At 41.7% G+C, this 24,206-nt stretch overlaps 2 protein-coding genes across 2 annotated transcripts; both read left to right on the top strand.

The window, feature by feature from the left end:
- The first annotated feature begins 531 nt into the window (after window positions 1-531).
- colgalt1a (collagen beta(1-O)galactosyltransferase 1a) lies at window positions 532-6,153 on the top strand. Its single transcript, XM_072443127.1, has 12 exons — window positions 532-840; window positions 2,403-2,513; window positions 2,587-2,707; window positions 3,265-3,399; window positions 3,477-3,681; window positions 3,765-3,884; window positions 4,329-4,405; window positions 4,529-4,635; window positions 4,835-4,967; window positions 5,045-5,172; window positions 5,285-5,491; window positions 5,565-6,153. The coding sequence occupies exons 1-12, from the start codon at window positions 632-634 to the stop codon at window positions 5,830-5,832; spliced, it is 1,821 nt and encodes a 606-aa protein (XP_072299228.1). The 5' UTR covers window positions 532-631; the 3' UTR covers window positions 5,833-6,153.
- Window positions 6,154-7,431: 1,278 nt separating this feature from the next.
- On the top strand, window positions 7,432-24,163 carry gmip (GEM interacting protein). Its single transcript, XM_072443102.1, has 21 exons — window positions 7,432-7,658; window positions 8,964-9,054; window positions 9,519-9,597; window positions 9,679-9,751; window positions 11,467-11,592; window positions 12,468-12,529; window positions 12,802-12,909; window positions 12,998-13,078; window positions 18,231-18,389; window positions 18,464-18,601; window positions 19,150-19,334; window positions 19,419-19,510; window positions 19,744-19,806; window positions 19,901-19,990; window positions 20,369-20,511; window positions 20,654-20,830; window positions 20,920-21,057; window positions 21,623-21,822; window positions 22,513-22,828; window positions 22,998-23,100; window positions 23,573-24,163. The coding sequence occupies exons 1-21, from the start codon at window positions 7,586-7,588 to the stop codon at window positions 24,145-24,147; spliced, it is 3,072 nt and encodes a 1,023-aa protein (XP_072299203.1). The 5' UTR covers window positions 7,432-7,585; the 3' UTR covers window positions 24,148-24,163.
- The last annotated feature ends 43 nt before the right edge of the window (window positions 24,164-24,206 follow it).

Here is a 24,206-nt window from a genome sequence, read left to right as displayed (position 1 = left end):
CGTCCTCCAGAAAAATTAACTAGTAGATAAGATAAGATGCCTTTAATGTCCACACATGGGGACATTTTGGTGTTACAACGCAGGTAGATACAGGGGGAAAGGACAGATAACTTATAGGAAGTTTAAAAAGCACTCTTAATAGAAGAACTCTTATTAACAAAACTCCTGTAAACAGGTCCTCTCATATCTTAATAGGGAATGGAGGGCAGAAAATGAAAATAAAGACAAAATAATAATAAAAATAAAAATAGCTGGCATTAGACAAATAATACTAATAATAATGATAAAGTAAACACTCTTAGTAGTGCACCTTTGATGTTCATGTTCATGTTCAAGTTCACGTTAAACTACTTAAATGTTGTATGTTTATATCTGTTCATTGAATATAAAGTGTGTATAAAAGAACAGAACGTGCCAATGTATCAGTCTGTGGCCCATCCCCTTTAACCACAGCCCGCCCCTTTAGCCACACCCCGCCCCTTTGAGCCTGCGCAGTCTTGGTGCGCCGTAGGTTTCTGCGCTGCTGCTGCTGCTGCTGCCGCCGCCGCCGCCGCTGCGATGACCGCGTTGTGCGAAGCGTGCTAAGTTCCTCTGGTTTCGTCACGGTTCAGGACAGCTCCTTGCCTCTGCCATGCCCGGTCTGGCCTGGCTCCTGCTGGCCCTGTCATGCAGCGGTCCCGCCAGCGCGTACTTCTCGGAGGAGCGCTGGAGCCCCGAGTCTCGGCTGCTCGCTCCCCGCGTCATGCTCGCGCTCATCTGCAGGAACTCCGAGCACTCCCTGCCTTATTTCCTCGGGACCATTGAGCGGCTAAACTACCCCAAGGACAGAATGGCAATGTGGTGAGTCTTTTGCAACGCGGACAAAAGGGGAAAACCCAGGAAATCACAAGCCAAAACAGTGAAAGAAAAGGAGAAATGAGAACTATTTGACTTCTTCTCCCCCCTCCATAAAAAAGTGGGGAAGGGGACAGACAGAAGTGTGTAGTGTCTGCATCTGTAGACGTGGAGGGGAGGAGTGCACGAGGGTCTCTGTGTGTGTGTGTGTGTGTGTGTGTGTGTGTGTGTGGATGGAACCTGCATTTGAAACATTAACACATTTGGATCATGTCTTAACAAGTCGTACAATCCCATAAGTCCATCCGATCCCATTCCTTCAACAAGCAGTGAGTGATGATGATGGTGGTGGTTGGGTAATGGGGGCTCTTTTAGATTTTTTTTCACCCCATGCTGCCTTATGTAACACATGGATTGTCATTAGTTTCCATTCACTTTTGTTAGATTCCCCCAACTTAATCCTAATGCAGACTTTGTTGGGGAATATGCAAACACCAGTGCAATGTTGTAAACACTGAGAGTCGGAGCCAAATGCTGGATCCATAAATGGAAAAAAACTGTCACTTCAATCTTTTACAGTTGCAACTATCTTTGCAGCGTTGAGGCAATAATAGAAAATGCTGATTTAGTAGCTTGGAAATGCTCTGTCAGGCTGTTCTACATTTTAGAATGGAGGCAGAAGGAAGTAGAGCATAAAGCATTTTCATTCATTCATTATCTGACTTCAGATCTAAATGCTGGTGGTGTTACAAAATATAATATGTAGATGAAATGAAAGACTATTGTGTTGTCCACAGTTATGCAAGTATCTGACCAGAAAATTAAAACAAATCTACCTCTTTGGATTCAAATGCTAAGTGTCATAGTGTTATAATCTCATATTAAATAAATAGTTCATGTAAAATGACACAATGTCTTTAAAACAGGCTCTGATTGCACATGTGTTAAAATAATGTGCCTGAATGGTTTTCATTTGTCAAACCTTTTAACTATCCATATTTCTGTGTCTGCATTGAAATCACATTATGTTCCATTTCACTTGAGCCTCTCTTCCTGAAAGTTGGAATGTTTTTGACCACAAACCTTTAGGGAGAAGGGGTCTCAACCCTGCACCGATCGAGCCATAGTCAGTTTATACTAATATTTATTTCAGATCAACATAGCAGGGGTTGTGCGTGGGGTTGTGCAGACAGTTGTAGAGACGACAGGGATGTTTTGGCAAGAAGCCGTTGTTTGCTCACAGAGGCACGTGAGATGTTTGACTACACTTTGACTTGGCTGTTTTCCACCTGGAGAAAACTCTGTAGACATGTTTTGCTGTTTCACTTTTGCATCATTTAATTTAAGACACGGCTCAAACCTTAATCAGTAGGTGTACAGACCTTTCTTCTTTTATGTTGCAGAGTATCATTAACACTTGTGCCAGTTCCCAGAGAAAAAACACAATGCTTTTGTTGTCCAAGTCGCAGTATCACGTTTTGACTTTGCTGCCTTTGTTAAATCCAATTCTCTGTAGGTGTTTTTTTGACTTAATGTGCAATATTGATATACTATAATGTGTTTTTCAGGGTGGCCACTGACCACAACGAAGACAACACCACAGAAATCCTACGTGAATGGCTCACCAAAGTCCAAAACTTGTATCATTACGTGGAATGGAGACCCAAAGAAGAGCCGCAGTCAGTGCTTTTTATTTATCGGACAGAAACGCATGTACCGGCACTTCAAATAACAGTTTTGTCGCTTCTGTAGATTTTACGACGATGAAGAGGACGGGCCAAAGCAGTGGACAAACCAGCGCTATGAACATGTGATGAAGCTTCGGCAGGTGGCACTGGAGTCTGCACGAGAGATGTGGGCCGACTACTTTATGGTAAGTAAAAAGTTATAACTGGAACGGTTGCTGTTTTCGTCATGAATGGCATAAGATTACATCATTATTGGCAATTAACAACGGCCAAAAATGCTGTTTTAAACTGTATTGAACGCAGATACTTAGCACTGATAGGCCAGTCATGATACAGTCATTACTAAATCGACTTAGAGTTTAATAAATAACAGTTGGAACAATATTTTTTGAGACTCTGTATTTACTTTCTTTGCACTAGTGGAGAATGTTCTGTCATTGTAATGTGGTACAATAAAATCTGAGCTATAGAATGTTGAATAAGTAAATTATCGATACATTACTCGTACCGTTGATTAAAATAATGACTTTGTATTTGTTGCAGCCCAAGTTTTGTATTGTATAGTGTCAACATTATCGCTTATTGTAATTTTAATGTATCACTTTATTGTACTACACAATTTGTTATAGTGACAGGCCTAAGTACTGATTGAGTATCTTATGGATAGTCAAAGTTGAAAGCTTGTTAGACCTTATAAACGATAAATCCTGCGATATGCATGTTGATTTTTTTTTTGTTGCAGTTGGTGGATTGCGATAACCTCATCACCAATCGCGACGTATTGTGGAATCTTATGAAGGAGAATAAGACGATAGTCGCTCCGATGCTCGAGTCTCGTGCCGCTTACTCGAACTTCTGGTGTGGCATGACCTCACAGGTAATCACTGCATTTAACCAGCTTTCATTGAGTTTCCTGGTGATGGGACCTTAACTGTTAATTAACTGTATCTTCAGGGTTATTATAAGCGAACCCCGGCTTACCTGCCCATGAGGAAGCAGGTGCGAAAGGGCTGTTTTGCCGTGCCGATGGTTCACTCCACGTTCCTAATCGACCTGAGGAAAGAGGCGTCCAGACAGCTGGCTTTCCATCCGCCACACCCAGAATACAGCTGGGCTTTTGATGACATAATCGTCTTTGCCTATTCTGCTCGAATGGCAGGTGCGTTCGCAATACAAAGCAAGACGGTGCATATTTTAATTGGGAGATTTATCCAACAGTTTTGCTGTTTTCTCCCGATTTAGACGTCCAGATGTTCGTGTGCAACAAAGAAACGTTTGGTTACTCCCCTGTGCCTTTGCGATCCCATAATACTTTGGAAGACGAGGCCGACAGTTTCCTGCACACTCTTCTAGAAATAAATGGTAAGGATCTCTACACCAGTCTCACAAAATGTTGCAGTGATTCTGAAGAGCATTAGCTTGCGTTCACTTCACCTTCCACATGTTTAACACTTTTATTTCTTGGAGTAATTCTGACTTCTGCTGACTTTGAAACTCCCCTGCTGCACTTTTGGAGACATTCTGATTCCACTGAAGTTCACAATCTTGCCTTTGTCAATCCCATACAAATCCTGCACTTGCCAATTTCTTCTTATTATTTTAGTATGTGCACTTAAAATAAAAATGTAAGTAAAATACAACATGATAGAACTTCATTCATCCCAGAGAAGAGACATTACGTTTAGCCAGTGGTCATAAACCGATCGTTATTGCTGCTTTCCTCTGCCTCTTCCTGTGATAACACTCTGCATGGTCATTCAGTGCATTCAGGCCATTTCTGCATCCATCTTCCCTCTCATTGTACAGTGCGCCACCCTCCTGTGAGGCCGTCCAAGTATTTGCCAGCTCCCGTTAAACGGCCGGACAAAATGGGCTTCGATGAGGTGAGTAAGAAGAGGTGTGAAGATGGAATCTGCAAAATGGCTTTCCTCCAATTCTTTGCTTAATGCCACCACTTGTTTTGACAAGTACATAATAACATTGACTTTTACTTCACTTTTGTGCAGGTTTTTATGATAAATTTAAAGAGGCGCACGGATCGCAGAGATCGCATGTTAAGGACACTGCGCCTGCAAGAGATCGACTGTAAAATCATTGCTGCAGTTGATGGAAAGTAAGTGTCTCTTGTCAAGGTCACAAGTTTAAACAGTCAGTGTACCTCGAGTGTTTGTCCCATGGCCAAAAAAACAAAGGAGAGACTTGTTTGATGGAATTACTGCAGACAAAGAGAAAACGGCACTTTTAAAAATATAATAACAAGATATTTGAATGGAAAACCAACATTTTGAACGATGTCCTGATATAATTTATAGAGCAATGAACGCAAGTGAAATCCATGCTCTGGGGATCCATATGCTGCCTGGATACCATGACCCGTATCATGGCCGCCCCCTGACGAAGGGAGAGCTCGGATGCTTCCTCTCTCACTACAACATCTGGAAAGAGGTTGTTTTTTTGTAAAGTATTTACTAAACTGAGCGTGAATCACGACTAGCATAACAGATGTGTGTGACGTGTTTAAGATTGCGGAGCGGGGCCTTCAGACGTCCCTGGTGATCGAGGATGACCTGCGTTTTGAGGTGTTTTTTAAAAGGCGTCTCATGAACGTAATGAGTGAGGTGGAAAAGGAAGGCCTGGACTGGGACCTCATGTAAGGACGCACAAAAACATACTATATACACACTCCTTGTCAATTCTGTTGCTTGTACTTTTCTTAAAATTTGTCTGGGCTTGATATATTTGTACGTGCTTGTGTCTTTTAGTTACATTGGTCGAAAGAGGATGCAAATTGATCACAGAGAGAAAGCGGTGCCTAATATACACAACCTGGTGGAGGCGGACTACTCTTATTGGACGCTGGGTTATATGATGTCTTTACAAGGAGCTCTGAAGCTTTTGAGAGCAGAACCGCTATTAAAGGTTTTGCCAGTAGACGAGTTTCTACCCATTATGTTTAACAAACATCCTGTGTAAGTGCAACTAATTCATTCTTGTGTCAACACCACCAGAGCGTACGGAAATTGATTTAGATTGTGCACTCAGGTCCGACTACATGGAGCAGTTTGAGACCAGGGACCTGAAGGCCTTTTCCGCAGAGCCTCTTCTCGTGTATCCAACGCACTACACGGGCGAGGATGGCTACGTCAGTGACACGGAGACCTCCACCGTATGGGACAATGAGAAAGTACGCACAGACTGGGACAGGGCCCGCGCAGGGAAGACGGGGGAGCAGGCGGAGATCAGCACCGAGGCCCAAAACTCGGACGTGCTTCAGTCTTCTCTTGACAGCACGGCCCGGGACGAGCTATGAGAGCCTCTGGGGCGTGTGAATATGCAGAAGCAAGGCACATTACGTTTGTGTACCTTTTCATGTGACGTGAGGACAGAGTTTGTTAACAATGTGACTTTTCTTTCTTATATATTGAGATTTTTTAAACAGAAGTAAAGATGCTAGACTTGTCTAATTGGCATTTGCAGTATCTACCTTAATCTGTCATACAGAAATGGTCTTGTTTTGATCATCATGATTGTTTTGCATTTTAGTTTCCATAATAACATTCCACTGGAATACTATTTATTTTATTTGCTTTATGTAGGCATGTCTGTCTTGAATAAATCCATTACATTTTTATTAATTGTAGTTTTGTCTTCTTTACAAATGTGTATGTATTTTTGTATCATACCTTGAGACTTATTCTAAAGCCCACTAGTTCTTACTGCTCACAGTTTACAGGCGTGATTCAGCTGATGACATGTGTGAAAACCACAGTGCACTAAACTGGATGTGAGGGAGTGTGTTTGGTCCCAGAAAAAACTACCAGTGTATGCTCACCAGACTCCACATCTTGATTAGTCAGAGCAACAGTTATAAAAACTGTTGAAGGCTTGGCAATAAAGTCAGGATTCTTCTTATGTGGTTAGATCTCTCAACGTGGGTGTAATTCCACCCAGCTGTTCATTTCAGTCACCAAAATGAGCCACACAAAGCAGAGTTTAACTGAACAAAAGTCTCAAATGAAATTACACCTTAAGATGAGTAAGCACATACAATATTTAGGAAAATTGCAAAGCAGGTGCTTTACCAGAACAGCCATGAACGTGTATATATTTTATATTTAGCTGACAAGTCTTTTCATGGGATCCAGCAGAGGGCGCTTTCCTCATCTATGTGCCCACCAGAGTCACAATAAAGGTCTGCTCAAACCCTGGGAACAGACTCAGAGAATGTGGAAGTCAAATGTTAGGTAAAGAGGTAGAGGTAAGACAATCTTTATTATTGTATCTATCTTAAATTAACTGTTGTACCTAATGATGCAAACTGTTGTGTTTTATTGTTGTATTTTTAGTGGCTGCGTTTACATGCACCCTCGTGACACTTTTTGGAGTTGTAAGATTGTTAATTTTATACGTAAACAGCCAAATCTGCTGCTCATGATCCTTCTTTGTGGTTTTGCATGTCATTTGAATAATCTTTAAGGTCCAGAAATCAAATGTAAAAACAAAAAACACTTCTATTTATTTTTTTATTTGACTGGAGTTTGGAGGCAGCTGTTATTCCTGCAAAAGAGCAGCTTATAATAATTTGTTGTTTTATTTATTGATACAATGAGTATAAATTAGCCGTTCCATCCACATGGGCAGATACGTCTCTATTTCTCAATTAAGAGCAACTTCACAACACTAGATGGCGATGTAGAGCACAATTTAGAAGCCTTATCTCTTTGCAGCCTGATCAACATTCCTTTAATACGTCTGTGTGCTGTCATAAACGGCATGCGTGCCTTAATAGTTTCATAACTCACCGAAAATAAGCTCAGATTGCGTGGCACCTTGTCGGTGTGATAGGTGGGGCCACCAGAGTTGACTTGAGGATGCACTTCCTCTTCTCTCAGTGCAGAAGCATTGGCCAACCACCAAAAAGCCCCATGTAGGCCACAGGGCGACAGCAGCAGCAACCCCACGTCTGCCATTTGGAAATGTAACGGACAGATTGCTGAAGTCACATTGTCTGATGTTCTGAGAGGTTCAGTCTGAGGAAAGATGAGGCGTCACTAGAGCTGCTGATGGTCTCTGTTCAAGTGTCTGCAGGAATGGAAGAAGATCAAGGGCCAAGCTGTGATGTCTCTCAAACAACAGGTACATTTGTGTGCAATTCATGACTAATGACTAGTTTATGTCCAATGCACACTTGAATATACTTCCTATTCATCAGATTTGGTTCTGTTTTGTCATGTATGTTGCACTTTCTCACGCCGTTGTAGTCGAATACAGCCTTTAATCAGTGGTCAGATTCAACAACGTGTAAATTATATCTCACCGTTACTGTACGTGCTATTCTGGTATCATTTATTTTGGTGAGAAAGCTGCAGGTCTGACAAAGCAAGTGCTTTTGTCGCTCTTAATGGGATGTGACACAAACTGTGAACAGGATGTGGTTTACCAAAGAGAGAGAAGCAGAAAGAGTTGGAGCTTGTATTTCAACCAGAAGTAACACGAGCAACTCAAGTACATCACCGTATATTATCATATCACTTGTTTATTTGTGACAGACATTTTTGACATATTATTTGACACATTATTTTATATTTGATCAGTATGCGTTCTTAAAATCTGCAGTTTCTCCACTGAGAGTTTCACACAGTTCTATTTTATGTTATATCGGGCTGCACCATAAAGCAAAGTTAAATTACTGCACATGTGTCAGTAATAGTTTGGTATTAAAGGCCACCTCCTTGTCTCCATGGAGATGTTGCATTGCCTGGAAAGTGTCACAGTATGGCATTTAACTTATCTATGCATGTAGACAAACAGATGATGCCCCCAGGTCAAGTAACAGGTCAGATCAGTCACAGTAAAAATGCTTTTTTGTAGATAGAAAATACAGTTATAGTCATATAGTTTAATGCCATACGGTTTAACATTTTAGGCAAAGCTATAGCATCTACGTCAGACTTGGGCATTCGTTTTTGATGATAATTGTTATATCTATTTCTTTAATTGTCTTGGAACACATGTCTGCACTTGTGTCCTTAATAAAGATTCAATGTAAAGATAAATAAATAAAATTATAGATTAAATAGCCTACATTCTACAGAAATGTGCTTATAATGATGATCATTTGATGCACTAATGTAATGATTGTGGCCGGCCCTCTGCCTATATGGCCCTGGGGGGATAAAATTGTCCACCCCTGATTTACATGGACTCAGTCAGATCCTACAATATATTTACTATGTTTCCTTCCAAGATAAAGGTCTTTTTGAACTCTTGAACCGCTTATTGTTTTATGTCAGCCTTATTACTAACCCACCACTGTCCAGGATGTGCCCCACTTCAGGCCCATAGTTGAAGAGACTGACATTGGCCCTCACAAGATGGAGATGGAGACGTGTGCAATAGTTTTTGCTGTGGATTGTATTTATTTGTATTGTATTTTTTCAGAGGTGAAGAGAGTGTTTCGTAAATCTGACACCAAGAGATACAGTGAGATCCTCCGGGACTTTGATAACTTTGAACTGTCCCTGATTATCAAGTAAGTATTATCCTGCTGTGGTAAAACAGTTATATATTATAATTTATCTTTGATCATTGTGGTTTTAGCATAAAATATCAACTTTACACCAAATAGGCTTAATAACGCTTACTTAAAGCTCCAACTATGTCACTTTTCTGGTGGATTGTCCGACACCTGCTTGCCTCCTTCCACAGTATCGCATTAAACTTACCTATCTCCATGGAGACAAGCCATCATGCCAAGTTACGAGTAAGATCTGTGGAACGGCTCACAATAAGAATGTGTTTTATTTGTATTTTAGCAACAAACAGCTGTAATTAAGAGGGATAAGATGACTGCCATATTGCGGAACACTTAAGGCAAAGCAACAATATCTCCAGGGAAACAATGGGTGTATCCCTGAACAGAAAATTGACACAGTGCACCTTTAAGTAACAATTTGCCGACGTAAGAATTGCTCATTCTCGTCTCTCTACACTCAGTGCAGGGGAGGATCTTCTGGCTGATATTGATTCACCGAGTGTCGGAAGTGCTGAGTCCACAGAGCCAAACGATGAGCCTGTAAGGAAATATGACTGACTTGTTAATAATAAAATAGACATGACATTATGTTCCAGTGGTGAGTTTTGTGTTTTCTTTTAGCCAAATGATCATCCGCAGAATGATGATGATGATGGCGATGACGATGAACCAGAAGCAGATCAAAACACACGTGGTAAGCTTGAATATTACTGTGAATATTCTCCATTATTTGTGATCTTGGGACACCTTGCAATTCACTGTCTTCCTTTTAAGATGTTTCAACATAATTAAGGGGCATTTGTAATTGCCTTGCCGTAACCAGATTAGTTTAAGAGCCAAGGATTTAACGTGGGGACAGCTGCTCTACGTTTTTTACCTCGGCACAAGACCAACCAAAAAAAAAGTTATGAGTGAGTGAATCAATGGGATAGTGGTGAAAAGTGATAACGGGCGTGTAAGTGTGCTATTATACTATGTGGGTCAAAGGGTGAATGGATTAAAACATTTAGACAGTGGAAAATGTCAAAAGAAATCAGTGGAAAATGCAAAAGAAATAAGAAAATATGTTCATAAATTAAAGGTGCACTATGTAACTTTTCTGGTGCACGGTACGCCTCCTGCTTTACTCAGAAATGTGTAACAATTGTGTTATAATTAAAGTTATCTACTGTATCTTGCATTTACTCAATTTCAGCTGTTTTATTGCAAAGAAAATACCTTGAAAAACAACCATTCTCACTGTGAGCGTCGTCGCCTTTCGACAGATCTGACTTGTAACTTGGGGTGTCTCCTGTTTAATGCCATACTTCTAAGCATTCCAAGCAAAACGTGGAAAAAACCTCTCTTTTGAGACCAGCAGGTGGCAAACTCCCCACACCAGTAAAATTACACAGTGCACCTTAAAATACAGTGTGTTTCTTTATTGTATATACTACATAGAGAGCAGCGTTGTGCATTCAAATTTAAGCATCTTCCCGTGTCTTGTGGGAGTTCGGGTATATCAGTCTGAGAGCCAGCTCAGCTCACGCAGTCACACTCCAGGTGGTAAACCTCTACTCGCAGCTAAAGCCTGTCTGTCACAATCTGGAGCAGTCTAATCCCCGAACGCACTGCACGAAGACACACGAACCCTACAGGGATTTCTGAAACCTGAGACGTTTCAGCGGCTATAGGAGGTCAACCTGGGACCCAAAGTACACGTGGATCCATGAGGAATATACTGCCTTCTTTCAACTGCTTTTTCTGGTCTGGATCAGCCTGCTTTCTTTCGGGGACGGTTTCGGTAAAAGAAGCAAATCACACTTCTCTGGATGATTTCAAAGGGAAGTTGTTTGTCACATCCTCTTTTGCTGCTTGCAGTATCAGCTAAACCGTACTTGGAAGTAGACAAATAGTGTGTTAGCGGAAGTAAAACAAAAAAGTAGTGACAACAAATATTTAAAGCCAACTAAAAATGTGGTGGCAGGAGTTGTGGGGGGTGAGTCTTTGACGAGCACATCGAGACGACAAGCGAGCGCACAGCTAACCTCCCACATAAAGGAAAATCCCCCGTGATGATCATATCAACTGACTGTGTGTATGACTCTTTGTGACTGAATACAAGTGAACAGGTGAAAGAGGGAGGGGCACCGAGAGGAAGAGGGACACGGGAAGTTAACGCGATTTTTGGCCCCGTAGGGCAGATCAACTACCACTATAACAAGTATTGAATTTTCGTTTGCAAGAGGATACGCCACCGGAACGATTGTGCAGTTTACTGGATTTGCTTTGGAGACTATGACGTGCACGTTGAAGACTTTGATTCCTGTTTTGGGCTGGTGCACATTTTTTGCCTGTTGCCAGTGTGTACATCCCTGGGTTTTCTAAAGCTCAGAGCCCTCACGGTGACGTTGATGTACTCCCTCTCAGCTCAGGAGGCAGACCTGGCCCTGTGTCGCTGCGACGATGGAGTGGAGACCGCCCTCCAATACGCCAAAATGTGGTGCCGCTACGCCAAGGACCTCCTCAACTGGATGGAGAAGAGGATCAGCCTGGGTGAGACGGTGTTGTATTTGACTGAGTTTGAAAAATGTATTTGATATTGTGTCGCTACATGTGGTTACTGTGAGGCAAAACCATTCGATTTTACATTTAATCATGATTATTGATTCCAGTTCCTCTAGTATGTGACCAGCTTTATGAAATCCAACTTTATGAGTGATAAAGTAAAGCTAATGTGTAATAAACAACCAGACAAAAAAAATAAAACATAGACGGAATTGAATTTTTTTTAATTTTGCTTCTAAAATGGTTACGATTACTATTATTTTTTGTTATTATGAATGTATTTTGCCCTGTGTAATCAATCACGATTATTAATTAACCAAATAATAAGAGCATGCATTGATTTTGTCAGTGAAATACATTGTGAGGGGCATTTAATTCAATTATTGCAAGACTACAGATTAGTCAATTTGCACCAAACAATGAGGTTCACCGGCCTTTTCCACCAGCGCTCAATTATTCCCTTTGTTTGATCCACTTATGACATTTATTCCTGGTTTATTCAATATTTAGTCCTGGTTAAGCTTTTAGATTTTGACATAGAAATGACATGAGCAGCATGACATATCTGTAGCTACACTATATCATTCATAAAGGAAATTACTATATCAGCACATGCTTGAGGCGCATTTCCAAACAGGGATATTCACAGTTGTCAAACATTTGCATTTGGACATCACTTTGGTTGATTTGCATAACGCTACAAAAAAAAAGATATGCAGCTGGAGTTTAGGAGGCTGTCCCAAAACCTTCAGCCATTCAGTCATTATTTGTTTTATTTAGAGTTTGGGGTTTATTTATTTCGTTTCGTCCCTTTAAAACTTAATGACAGCTGAATGAATGCATTTTTGTATTTTGTTTCACAGAGCAAGAGTTTGCAAAGAACGTTATAAAAGCAGCCGAGGGGGCAAAATCCACAGTGGCACAGGTAAAATTAGAGAATAGTTCACTTCAAGGTGCACTTTTAAACTTTTCTAGCGGAGCGTACGCCTATTGCTTGTCTTGAATGTTTTTCAAGGTATTTTTGAGTCATTAAAATAACTGTAATTGAACAATTACAGTTAATTTCAATGGAGACAAACAGGTGGTTTTCCCTTCACCAGAAAAGATACATAGTGCACCTTTAAGAAAACAAAATTGTGACGTTGTTTTGGACATAAACATCTGACATTAACATATGATTTGTGGTTTTATTCAAAGGAAATGATGCCTATGCAGTGCATCTTCACAACGGCCTTCGATTATGACATCAAAAACAGTCTCATGGCAAGAAAGATGTCTGACCTGATACAACACCGCTGTCACCAGGTAACGCTAACAGCAAGTCCAGTACTAATTACAAAACATCGCCTGCCTCTTCTGATCGATGTTCCTCGTTTATGTCGCTGACCCGCAGGCCTTGTCCGCCAAGAAAAATGAGATTGACAAGTGGCGCCGGGAGTTCAAAGAGCAGTGGGCAAGAGAGCAACGGAAGATGGTAAATATTAAAATACGTTATCTCGATTTGACTTTCGTCACAAAGGCGCCGGTCCAGCTGGCAGCCCGGTGTAAACGCTCCGCTCTTTTCTCACACTTTTTTCACACTTATTGTGCTTTATCTTTTGTATTTTGTAAAAAAAAAATCTACTTTACTTGTACAATAGGGACACGTGCTGGAATCGCTTTAATTAGGCCCGAGCCCCAGCAGGGCGGAGGGCCTATTGCAACTGTCTGACCTATTGCAACTGTCTGACCAAACATGCGGGCGCAGCCCGCATGTTTGGTGCCCCGTCGCCCCTGGCAAGTACAGTGAACTAGCCCATGCCGAAGGCATGGATCATGCATACTTACTCCTGCTATGACAGAAATAGTCAACAATTAGTGAATGGGCGTAGCCCATTCACTAATTGTTGACAACAGCAGCGCGAAGCGCTGCATTCCTTCAAAAACCCTCCTGGCATTGTCCCGTATGCGAGAATCTATGCCGCAGGCATGGGCCATGCTTGTATCTGCTCAAATCAATGGAAGTCTATGGGGAGTGGGCGGGGCATCCCGACGGAATAGGGAGTGACGAGCGCGTAAGCGCTCGTAATGATGATTCCACCCCATGGCGGCATCGGGAAGGCTTAGAGCTTTCAAACGATGTATAATTTGTTGTTATAGTGGAAACGGCTATATTGTTTTTGCTAAAAATATTATTAGGCCCGAGCGCCACAAGCTGGCGAGAGGCCTATTAATCTCGTAAGGCCGTGCGAAGCACGGCTGCGAAAGTGCGCACGTAGTGCGCACGAAATCGAGCGCGAAGCGCTCGCCCACTTCCAAACACTCACTAACGCACTCCTCCACTCATGCACGCCCCGTGCATACTAATTAGTTGTAGGAAAATGGAACATTACCGTTGTAAACGGGCGAAGCCCGTGCAAAAGTTCGCACTAAACGAGCACTTTAAATTGGGATGACGACCCCATATAAAGCACTCATTTGCGCTAAGTAGCTCACGAATACGTTCCCCATCTCTTGCATGTTCCGTGCATATAAGCATGTAATGCAAAAATTGAACATTATTACTGTATAGAGGGCCAAAAACACAAAGTGGGCGGAGCCCACTCAAAATTATCGAAAGTACCCGTCAGTGACCAGGGACCCACACCATGAGGTAGGAAAGCGCGAGCGCTTTCCGAAAATGTATAGTTTATGATATTTGAAAAATGGGAAACATTGTTTTCGCATCGGAATATTATTCTTTCTTTCTTTCTTTCTTTCTTCTTCTTCTTCTCGGGACCAACCCCCCTATTTTTCACCCAGTGAACATTGACGAAAAGTCACAAAAATTTGCACACCTCTAAAAATCGTGCCTCTCTACATTCTGGCTATTTCCCTTTTCTAAAATAAAAAAAATTGGCGCGTCAGCGCCACCAAATGTACCAAAAATGCATTGAGAGATGGGAAATGACCCAAAAAAAATCTGATCGTAGAATCATGAAATTTGGCGCAGAGGTAGATGGTGACAAGAGAAGTAAAAAATATTATTACGGCAACGCCGTCCCCCGAACCAAATGTCGGCCATATTGCTTCAAAAATGGCTAAACATGACTTCGGAGTCTTTCCAAACGTCGTACTTTTACGAACTCCTCCCAGGGCGTTGGCCCTAAAAAGCTGAAATTTGGTGAAAATGCTACTGAGGAGTGGGACATCAAAAGTTATCCAAATTACATTGATACCTCTCACGGTCTCTGTGCGGCGAAGCCGCAAACTGTAACAAAAATTTCAGAAATCTCCCATATTTAAAATTTCTGCCGTTTGCGCAGATAAAGTCCGAATTGCGTCAAATTAGAATCAGTTGTTAAACTCTTTGCCCTAAACCTACTTGAAGTGAAATAAATTCATTTGGCGCCACAGCGCCCCCTACAGATTTTATATGGAGGTTAAATGTTTAGTTTTGCGAAATTATATGAAATTTGACACACAACTCAATTTTAGCATCCCCATCAAAAAAGTCAATGAGACCCATGTCATAATTGTTATGGCGTTGCCGTAACGATGACCGAAACCTCCCATGTTATTCCAATGGGGCCAGAACATGTTTACACTTTAGACTTTCACAAACTCCTCCCAGGGCGTCAGCCCTATTAACCTGAAATTTGGTGAGACTCATCTTCAGGACCATCAAAAGTTATCCACATTTTCATTCAAAGAGTCACGGTGTCTGTGCGGCAAAGCCGCACATTTTGCCAAGAATTCAAAATAAAATTGCTTTTTGATGGTAAAACAAAGGGGAGAACATGTGACAGCGTCACAGATTCAGCAGTAGGCGTGATAAAAGGACAATTGGGGCGCGTTAGCGCCCCCTCCTCTTGCGGCGTGGCGGCGGTGTGGCGGCGGCGTGGCGAGGGCCGATCATTGCCGCTTGCGGCTATATTTATTATTTTTCTTGTTCTTCATCGCTTTGAACTCTAATTTGACCCCCTGAACATGCTCAAAAACTCACCAAACTTTGCCCAAAATTCAGAATCGGCGAAAAATTAAATTTTTTCTGGGCCATTTTTTTTTTCGTTAAAAAATGGCGCGACAGCGCCACCGACAAAAGTCAAAATACATTGCGCCTATGGGAGACGCCCCGAGGTCAACTTTGACGTAAAGCTACGAAATTCGGGACACGCATTCCTCTCGTGAGGACAAACAAAAAAAATCATTGTGGCCACGCCCCCAGACTTACCCTATGGCCGCCATCTTCCTTTGAAAATGAAAACACGCTGTGTTAGCCATTTTGTTCACGTCAAACTTTGACGAACTCCTCCTAGGGCGTTTTGCCCACCAACTTCAAAATCGGCGTACGTTCTCTGGACAAGTGGGGCATCTAAAGTTATCCAATTTTTTGAAATACCTTTTACGGTCTGTGTGCGGCGCAGCCGCAAAGTTGGACAACTTATTTTGGAATATTGCAGATCTAAAAATTGCTCCCATTTGATCAAAACCAGTCCGATTAGGACCAAATTTGAATCAGTTGTTAAACTTTCTAGTTTGGACCAGTTTAGGCTGACAAAATTGAAATGGGCGCGATAGCGCCCCCTACAGAGTGACCTTTAAATTAACATTGAAGGTCAAAAATTTGTTTTACCAAAATTTTCTAAACTTTACCCAAAATTCTATTTTGGCGTCCCGATCAAAAAAGCCAATCAGACAAATGCCTTAATTTTTACGGCGTAGTCGTAGCGATGACATAAATCTCCCATGTTATCCCTATGGGAAAACCGCTAAATCTCTCGAATATCCACATTTTTCTGTTTCAAACTTTGACGAACTCCTCCTAGTGCGTTTTGCCCACCGACCTCAAAATCGGTGTACGTCCTCTAGACAAGTGGGGCATCTAAAGTTATCCAAATTTTAAGGATAGCTTTTAAGGTCTCTGTGCGACGGAGCCTCAAACGTTTCCCAGAATTCTGACTATTTGGCCTTCAGAGTGGCCTATAAACAATAGAGTTTTTCCAAATGACATGATATTTTGCACAAAATTCTAATTTGCCATCCTGATCATAAAAGTATGAGAGACAAAGTCATATTTTGTACAGCGTAACCGTAGCCATGACAGAAATATCCCATGTTATCCTTATGGGAAAATCGCGAAATCCCTCAAATCACCACATTTTTACGCTTCACACTTTAACAAACTCCTCCTAGGGCGATAGCTCGATCAAGTTCATATTTGGGGGAAATCATCTACACAAGGGAAGCATCAAAAGTTAGTCATATTTGGATTCTAAGTGCTACGGTCTCTGTGCCGTGGAGCTGCAAATATACTGTCACAAATGGGAAAAACGCTAAATCTATGAAATGTTCAAATTTATGCTTCACACTTTAACAAACTCCTCCGTGGGCAATAGCTCGATCAAGCTTTACTTTGGGAAATATCATCTACACAAGCGGGGCATCAAAAGTTATCCATATTTATATTCTAAGTGCTACGGTCTCTGTGCGGCGGAGCAGCACATTTGACTGACACTTGTGTTCATTTGCACTGGATTGGCCATGTCCAATGTGTCTCCGTCTGTCAAGTTCTTTTTTAATTCAACACAATAAGGGCGCCATCTTTATCAAGTCGAAAGCGCAGAGTCGGAAGGCCGGCGGCCCGCGAGGGCCGTTGGATGCCGCTTGCGGCTTTAATTTAACTTGTTTTTGACTTTGTTCGGCTGGATTATTGAGTGTTTTCGTCGTGATGTGCGCTAGCTCTGAGCTAGCCCCCGGCCCCCCCGCGCCCTCCGGCCATCCTGACGTACAGTATGCCGCCGCCGGTACACGTTTATATAAAAGAGGAACTTCATGAATGATCGGGACACGCACTGGAATCGCTTTAATTCAACTTGTTTTGACTTTGTTCGGTTGGATTGAGTGTTTGTGTCATCGCGATGTGCCCTGGCTCCGAGCCCCCCCGGCCCCCCTGCGCCCCCCCGGCCGGCGCCGTACCGCGTTTACACAAAGGAGGAACTCATGAAACTGCAGAGACCAGTCGTCTTACCCGGAGATCGTCACGTTATCCCGGCGGACATCCTAAGATTTTTATAAGAGATCTTCTACTGAGAGTGTTTTTCAAACTTCCTATAAGTTATTTGTTCTTTTCTTCTGTATCTATCTCTGTATCTACCTGCGTTGCATCAATGGAATTTCCCCATGTGGGACAATAAAGGATTATCTTATCTTATCTTATCTTAGCAAAGAAAAACATACTGAACAAGTCGAGCCTTTTTTTATATGCAGTTGTACAGTTACGTTAAAGTATTTTTTCCACTGCCAGAGTCTAAAGATGCAGTGAAGGACATAGATTTGTGCAGTGTTTCATACCAAGTACCCGCTATATTTTGCAAGTATCATCTTTCGTCACTAAAGGAGAACTTAACAATCTTAAACTTAAAAAGGTCCTTTTATGAGCCGAGTTTTGTCCTGACTTAGCTTTGGTTTGGTCCTGTTCTAGTCCAGGTTGATCCGGGTTTAGTCTCTATTTTGATGTGGCGTTTACAGTTCAAATAATCACAAAACTTGATGCAAACAAGATTTTTACACCAAAAAAAAATAAGTATATTTACTGGTATGTTCCTGCACTTTTTTCAGTAATTGTCATATGTGTCTTTCTTGTTGTTTGCTGTTGTTTCTGTCAGAACGAGGCAGTGACGGCTCTTAAAAAGGCCCGGCATCAGTACTTCCAGCGCTGTGACGAACTGGAGAAGGCTAAAGCCGTCAGCGCTAAAGCCACGGACGACACTGGCACCAAGACGCTGGACAAGAGGAAGAAATCTAAGGATGAGGCTCAAACTAAAGTAAGCCATAACTCTTTATTATAGGGCCGGGGAAGTGTGATTATTGCGCGGTCATAACAGTTGTTTTGAATCAGGTGACGGAGGTGGAGCTTCTGTACCGTCAGTGTGTGTCTGATGCCAGGATTCAGCAGGACGAGTTGGTGAAAGTCAAAGAGAGGATCATTTCACACATAAGAAAACTCATATGTCAAGGAGATACTGTGCTAAAAGAGGTAAATGCACGTTCAGGTTTAATATATTATTATTTATGACTTTTTGTGAACATAATAACAATATGCTGCTTTAATCAACCTTCCTGAATCAACTGATGCATTTTAATATTATTTTTTTTAGTCTAATCCTCTTTTGGTCATCTTTTGGTATTTGTAGCAAGTAGGATTGTCAAAAAATTGTCTTGTTCGTTATCGGAACTAGCATAAAACCACATTTAAGAAACATTAAAGATAAGATTATGTCGAAAACTACATTCTAATATACCGTATTTTCCGGACTATTAGTCGAACCTTTTTTTTATCGTTTTGGCCGGGGTGCGACTTATACTTATATTTATACATACTTATATGACTTATATGTGATATTATTAGTTATTTTCACACTTGTAACCACATTTCATACTCCAGTGCGACTTATATATGTTTTTTTCTTCTCTATTATGCATTTTTTGGCTGGTGTGACTTATGGCAACTTATAGTCCGGCAAAAATAGGGTAATTTCATTTTACGCTGCTGTATGATGAACATTTAAATCTGGTCTTTTTTAGGCCACAGTAAACATGTTTCACTACCAGTGGCAGCAGACGGAGCCGGTGCCACTGGGTTATCGCAACCTGGAGCTGACGTCTCGGTCGCTGGAGCCCGGAGAGCCGTACCGCCTGTACATTCTCAGCAAACCGCGGCAAGAACAGCCACTGCATGTCTTCACCTTCCAGGAACATCAGACCAAAGGGTGGCGTAAACGGCTTCATCATTGTAGCGCTCAAGACACGCCAAAAATCAATATGATTAGTAATGTTTTTAAATTTTGTTAAAGGAACAAACGGAAAACCAGCAATCCTCTCTCAACCCTGACGGACCCCTATCCTGGGACAGACGATGGCTTAGGCAGACGTTCTAGTGAAGGAAGTACGTTTTGATTGCACTTTTTATGCGCTCTAGCAGTTTGTCAGCCCTTTTTGTTTCCTCATTTTGAATACAGTAACATAATTAGTGTTTTATCAAACTTTTAGATATCAATTTGATCTGGTGTTTAATGATCTGTTAAACTAATATGTTGTGTTGTTTTTGTTGACATATTGTTTGAGGATTTAGATTTTTTACAATGTTTAACTGTTATTTTATTGTTTGCTGTGCCATAGAGAGATGGGGATATAGTGACTGTGACAGTTTTGGAGGGAGCATGGAGTCCCTGTCCAGTCCCGGTAAACCTAACTTAATTTACCTACTGTACCTTGTTATTTAAAAAAAAAAAACAATATATGTAAAATCTAACCAGGGTTTACCTTTTCATTAAAGTTCACAATAACAGGAGGTTACCCAAAACCGCGTCCACTTTGACCGTGTCATCAGACGATCTGGACGAGCGAGACTTGGCATCTGAATCAGGTTTGAACACAGAGACTTAAGACTTAGCGAGGTCAAACCAAACAAACAAGGACTAAACTGTTATTTAACCGAAGTGACCACACTGCACAAAAGAATATATAATAAGCCAAAATACTGATGCACTTTATCATTCAATTCTTTTCAATCACTGTCTTTATGCACATGAATTATTCTCAATTATTTGTGAATATGCAAATGCTTTTAATACCATTTTTTTCAGTCTAGCCACCTTTTTGTGTCTAACGTCGCTTTGTTTTCATGTGATTGTGCATCTGCTCTGTGTGCCTTTCCACATACAGGGATAGGGCCATAATGTTTCTTAACAAATATCCCTGCGAATGTACTTCATGTAAACCATCGTTTGTGTTCCTTCTGCAGAGGGCCTGAGCGACTCGCCGTGCAAATCGCGTCCACTCTCTCGAGCCGCCTTGACCCACCGACTCAGAAAGATGAAAAGCAAAATGGTCAAGTGCAAACAGTGTGATAACTACATCGTTGTGAATGGAGTTGAGTGCGAAGAGGTACGTGCGTTAGGCAGTGTCCCGAAAATAACTCACCATAAGAAATCCAATCAATTATAGGACATTATTTATGGAAGAAAAGGTCTGTTGTCTCACTTATATGTGTTTTAGCGACGCTGAAATGCCCCTGTTGTGTTTTTAGTGTGGTTTGGCCTTGCATAGAAAGTGTATGGAGTTGTGCCAGCTGGAGTGTGAACACGCCAAGGGCTCGGTTTTCGGAGTCGACCTGTCGCTTCTGCCCCGCGACAAACCAGATGAGGTCCCCTTTGTGGTGCTGCACTGCATCACTGAGATTGAGAGCCGTGCTCTCTGTGTTCAGGTAAGGAGCTATTTACAACATATTCGGGTGTTTTTTGTGTTTTTTTAAATATATTAACGACAGTGTTTTGTTTGTAATGTGCGATTTAGGGCGTGTACCGCGTGAGTGGGTCCAAGCCTCGCATTCAGAAGCTTTGCCAGGCCTTTGAGGAGCAGAAGGAGCTGGTGGATCTTTCCGACCTGTCGCCACATGATATCACATCAATTCTAAAACACTTTTTCAAAGAGGTACCGTATTTTGTTTGATCGTCTTTGACCAAAACCACGGTGATTGTCTTGTTATTTGAGCCATAGTGCTTTGTCTTTTAGCTTGGACCGCACTGTTTTACATCCTTTGATTTGTATCGGCGTCACCTTCTCCTCACTTTCGATCAATTGTGTTCAAACCTGGATAGTATTTCAACAGTTGTTCTGGAGATATGCAGAAATAGAATATTGCTTATACCGTCTTTAATTAAAAGTCTTAAACATGAGCTCAAATAGAGACGGAAAAGTCTAGTGTAATCTCCTAGACATGGATAAAAAGTGATACTTCTGCACATTTGTGACTAATTTTATTGTCCATTCAAATTTTGTGCTGGACTTGAGCATCAACCAAGACATTTCAAGTAACATTTTAGCATATTCTGCATTGGAAAAAGTTCTCGAGATAATATAAAAATATATTGAGATTGTCAATATTGCCCACCCCGAATACCAGACCATTCACAGGAAAACATTTTACTAAACTACTTTACACGTTCATAGTGTTATAGCTCATTTGTGTAAGACTTTGTAATCTTGTCTGTTACAGCTTCCCGAGCCTTTACTCACTTTTGATCTGTACAACGACTTCATCGATGTGGGCAAAACTATTCAGCATCTGAGCGAAAGGCAACAACCTCCAGACACTAATGAGATCGTGGACGTTATCGGCAGCCTACAGATCCTTTTACACAGACTTCCTACGCACTGTTACAGCACTCTGCTGCACTTGATTTGTCACCTGCAAAAGTGAGAGCCCACCTCTGCATTTTTACATACTAAAATATGGAAAACGGGGGCCATCAATTAGCGGAACTTTTGAACTGCACAGTTCTGTTTGGGCGTTTGGGCCAGCTTAGTCCTAGATTGTGCTAGATTAGATTGTGTTTGGTTTTCCCTGGTTTTGTCCTGGTTCAGCCTTGGGTTAGTCCTGGTTTATTTCTAGTTTAGTCCCACTTCAGCCCTTGTTTTGTCCTGGTTGTGGCTCTAGTTTCATCTAGGTTTTGTCTTGGTTTAGTGTGGATTTAGTCTAACCTTGTAAGTTTAACCTTTATTTAGCCCTAGTTTTGACCTGGTTTAATCCTAGTTTAGTCTAGTTTTTTAAAATCTGGTTTAGTTTGGGTTTAGTTCTGGTTTAGGCCTGGTTTAATCCAAGTTTAGTCCTTGTTTACCCCTGATTAACTCATAGAGCTTTGTCTTTATCTATTGTTGGATTTTTATTATTCCTTGTTTTGAACCAGATTGTTTGCAAATTGGTTCTTTGAAGTTCTACTTAATTGCTATCCCTTGGTTTAGAAGTATCGCTCTTTAAATTACACAAAACCCAAATATTTCGTGAAATTTTAAATATAAAAATAAGAGAGAGAGGGAAAAAAAACTCTAACAGCAGAAACTTCAATGCTTTGTCTTACGTCACTTCGCTGTCCGTTTTCTCCACAGAGTTTCAGAGAACACGGAAAACAAAATGTGTGCCAGTAATTTGGGTATCGTCTTTGGACCTACACTACTGCGCCCCCTAGTGGCTTCAGACACCATGCTGGCACTGCAGGAGACCAGCTACCAGGCTCTACTCATTGAATTCCTCATCTCACACCACAGTAAAGTCTTTGGAGAGCGGTCCTGCACGCCTCTTCCTCCGGTTCCTACTGCACCGCTGCCACAAACTCCACCCAGAGCTTCTTGTCCTTTAGACCAAGACGAGTTCAACTGTCAAGACCAAGAGTCCTCAACAAGAGAGCGTCCACGCTCTTTAGAGGTAAACAATTATACGCTTTATTCATTCGATTTTTGATCAATAGCTGCTGCTTCCTGCTGCTAACTCCTCTTTTCCTTTTTCCTTTCCCCATTCTTTGCCCCAAGTTGCAGGGCTAGATTTAATCATTTCCTTTAGACAATAACAATATAAACCAATGTCGTTCCAACAGACTCGCAAATTCAAGAGAGATTCAAGCGAGGGTTATATATCTGACAAATCTTCATCCAATGAGGCAGTGGACCAGCTCAGCCCCGGAGTCAATGAGAGCGCAGGTAGGCGGGGCTTAGTAAAATATCCAATAGTCTCAGAGTTCATCTTGGTGATGCATTTCTTTGGTGAAACTAGGCCAGTCCTTTCTCTGCACCAGATACTTCCAGCACAGGATTGAGTTTCAAACACTTTTTGTCAAACTCCCAATTCTAGACCACTTCTTTTTCCAACTCGTGCCTTATTTTTTTGCATTTTTGCTTTGGCTTTTCAGGTTATATCGATTAAAATGCATGATATTCTTTACATTACCAAATAACCAGCATATGATATAAGTTTAGGAAGTTTACAATTTACAAAAACACTATGGGTCAGATCCTTGGAGACTGTAAAAGGGCATGTTTTTAAGGTATTTTTGTGCGTAGTAAAAAAATACCTGTAATGCAACACTGTGGAACATACAAGGCAAAGCAATAACAAGTAGGCATCAGACCTTGAAAGACATTCTAATGATTTGTTTTGTCTTCTCTTTTTAAGTCCTGGCTCTGAAGGAGGCTGCAAACGAATCCAAGGAGGAACCCGTAGACTCAGTATTTTCAAGCCATCCACATTATCGTTTTACCCGACAACCTGTGAAGTACCATCGGCACCACGTCAACCACAACAACACCGCGGCCCGAGGCTCACCCCCCATGGCAAAACAGGAGTCCGCCCCCTCCAGGAGCTGCCCGGGCAGCGCGGACAGCAGCCGCAGCTCATCTCCAGATCCATGGACACAAAGACCTCCAAAATCTGCCCAGTCCAGACTTTCACAACAGGGCGTTTTTGGAGCGGAGGCTAAACCAGATGCCCCGGTAAACCCTCGGGAAGTGGTGGAGTACATGCTGGGGTTGGACTTGAGATGCCCGGTGAAAATGAAGGCAGCGGCGACGCCAGAACCTGATCCTAACAGGAGGCAAAGACTGTCTGTTGATAAAGGACACGGTTTTGGTCACTTACCAAAATCTCCTCTTTCTATGGAGCACATCGTGACATCGCCTGCTCAAAAAATACTCTCCGGACTCAAGCTAAGGCGCAGTCACTCAGACAAAGATGAGCAACTATTTGTATAAAAACAACCTGACAACATATTGGTCCCACTTCTTATTTTATTTGGAAACTTGCATATAAT

The sequence above is a fragment of the Eucyclogobius newberryi genome, unplaced genomic scaffold (genome assembly GCF_026437365.1).
Source record: "Eucyclogobius newberryi isolate DKJ021-1_F unplaced genomic scaffold, fEucNew1.0.hap1 SCAF_13, whole genome shotgun sequence".
Classification (NCBI taxonomy): domain Eukaryota; kingdom Metazoa; phylum Chordata; class Actinopteri; order Gobiiformes; family Gobiidae; genus Eucyclogobius; species Eucyclogobius newberryi.
Note: the sequence above shows the minus strand (reverse complement) of the source record. Positions and strands in the feature narration are given on the sequence as shown.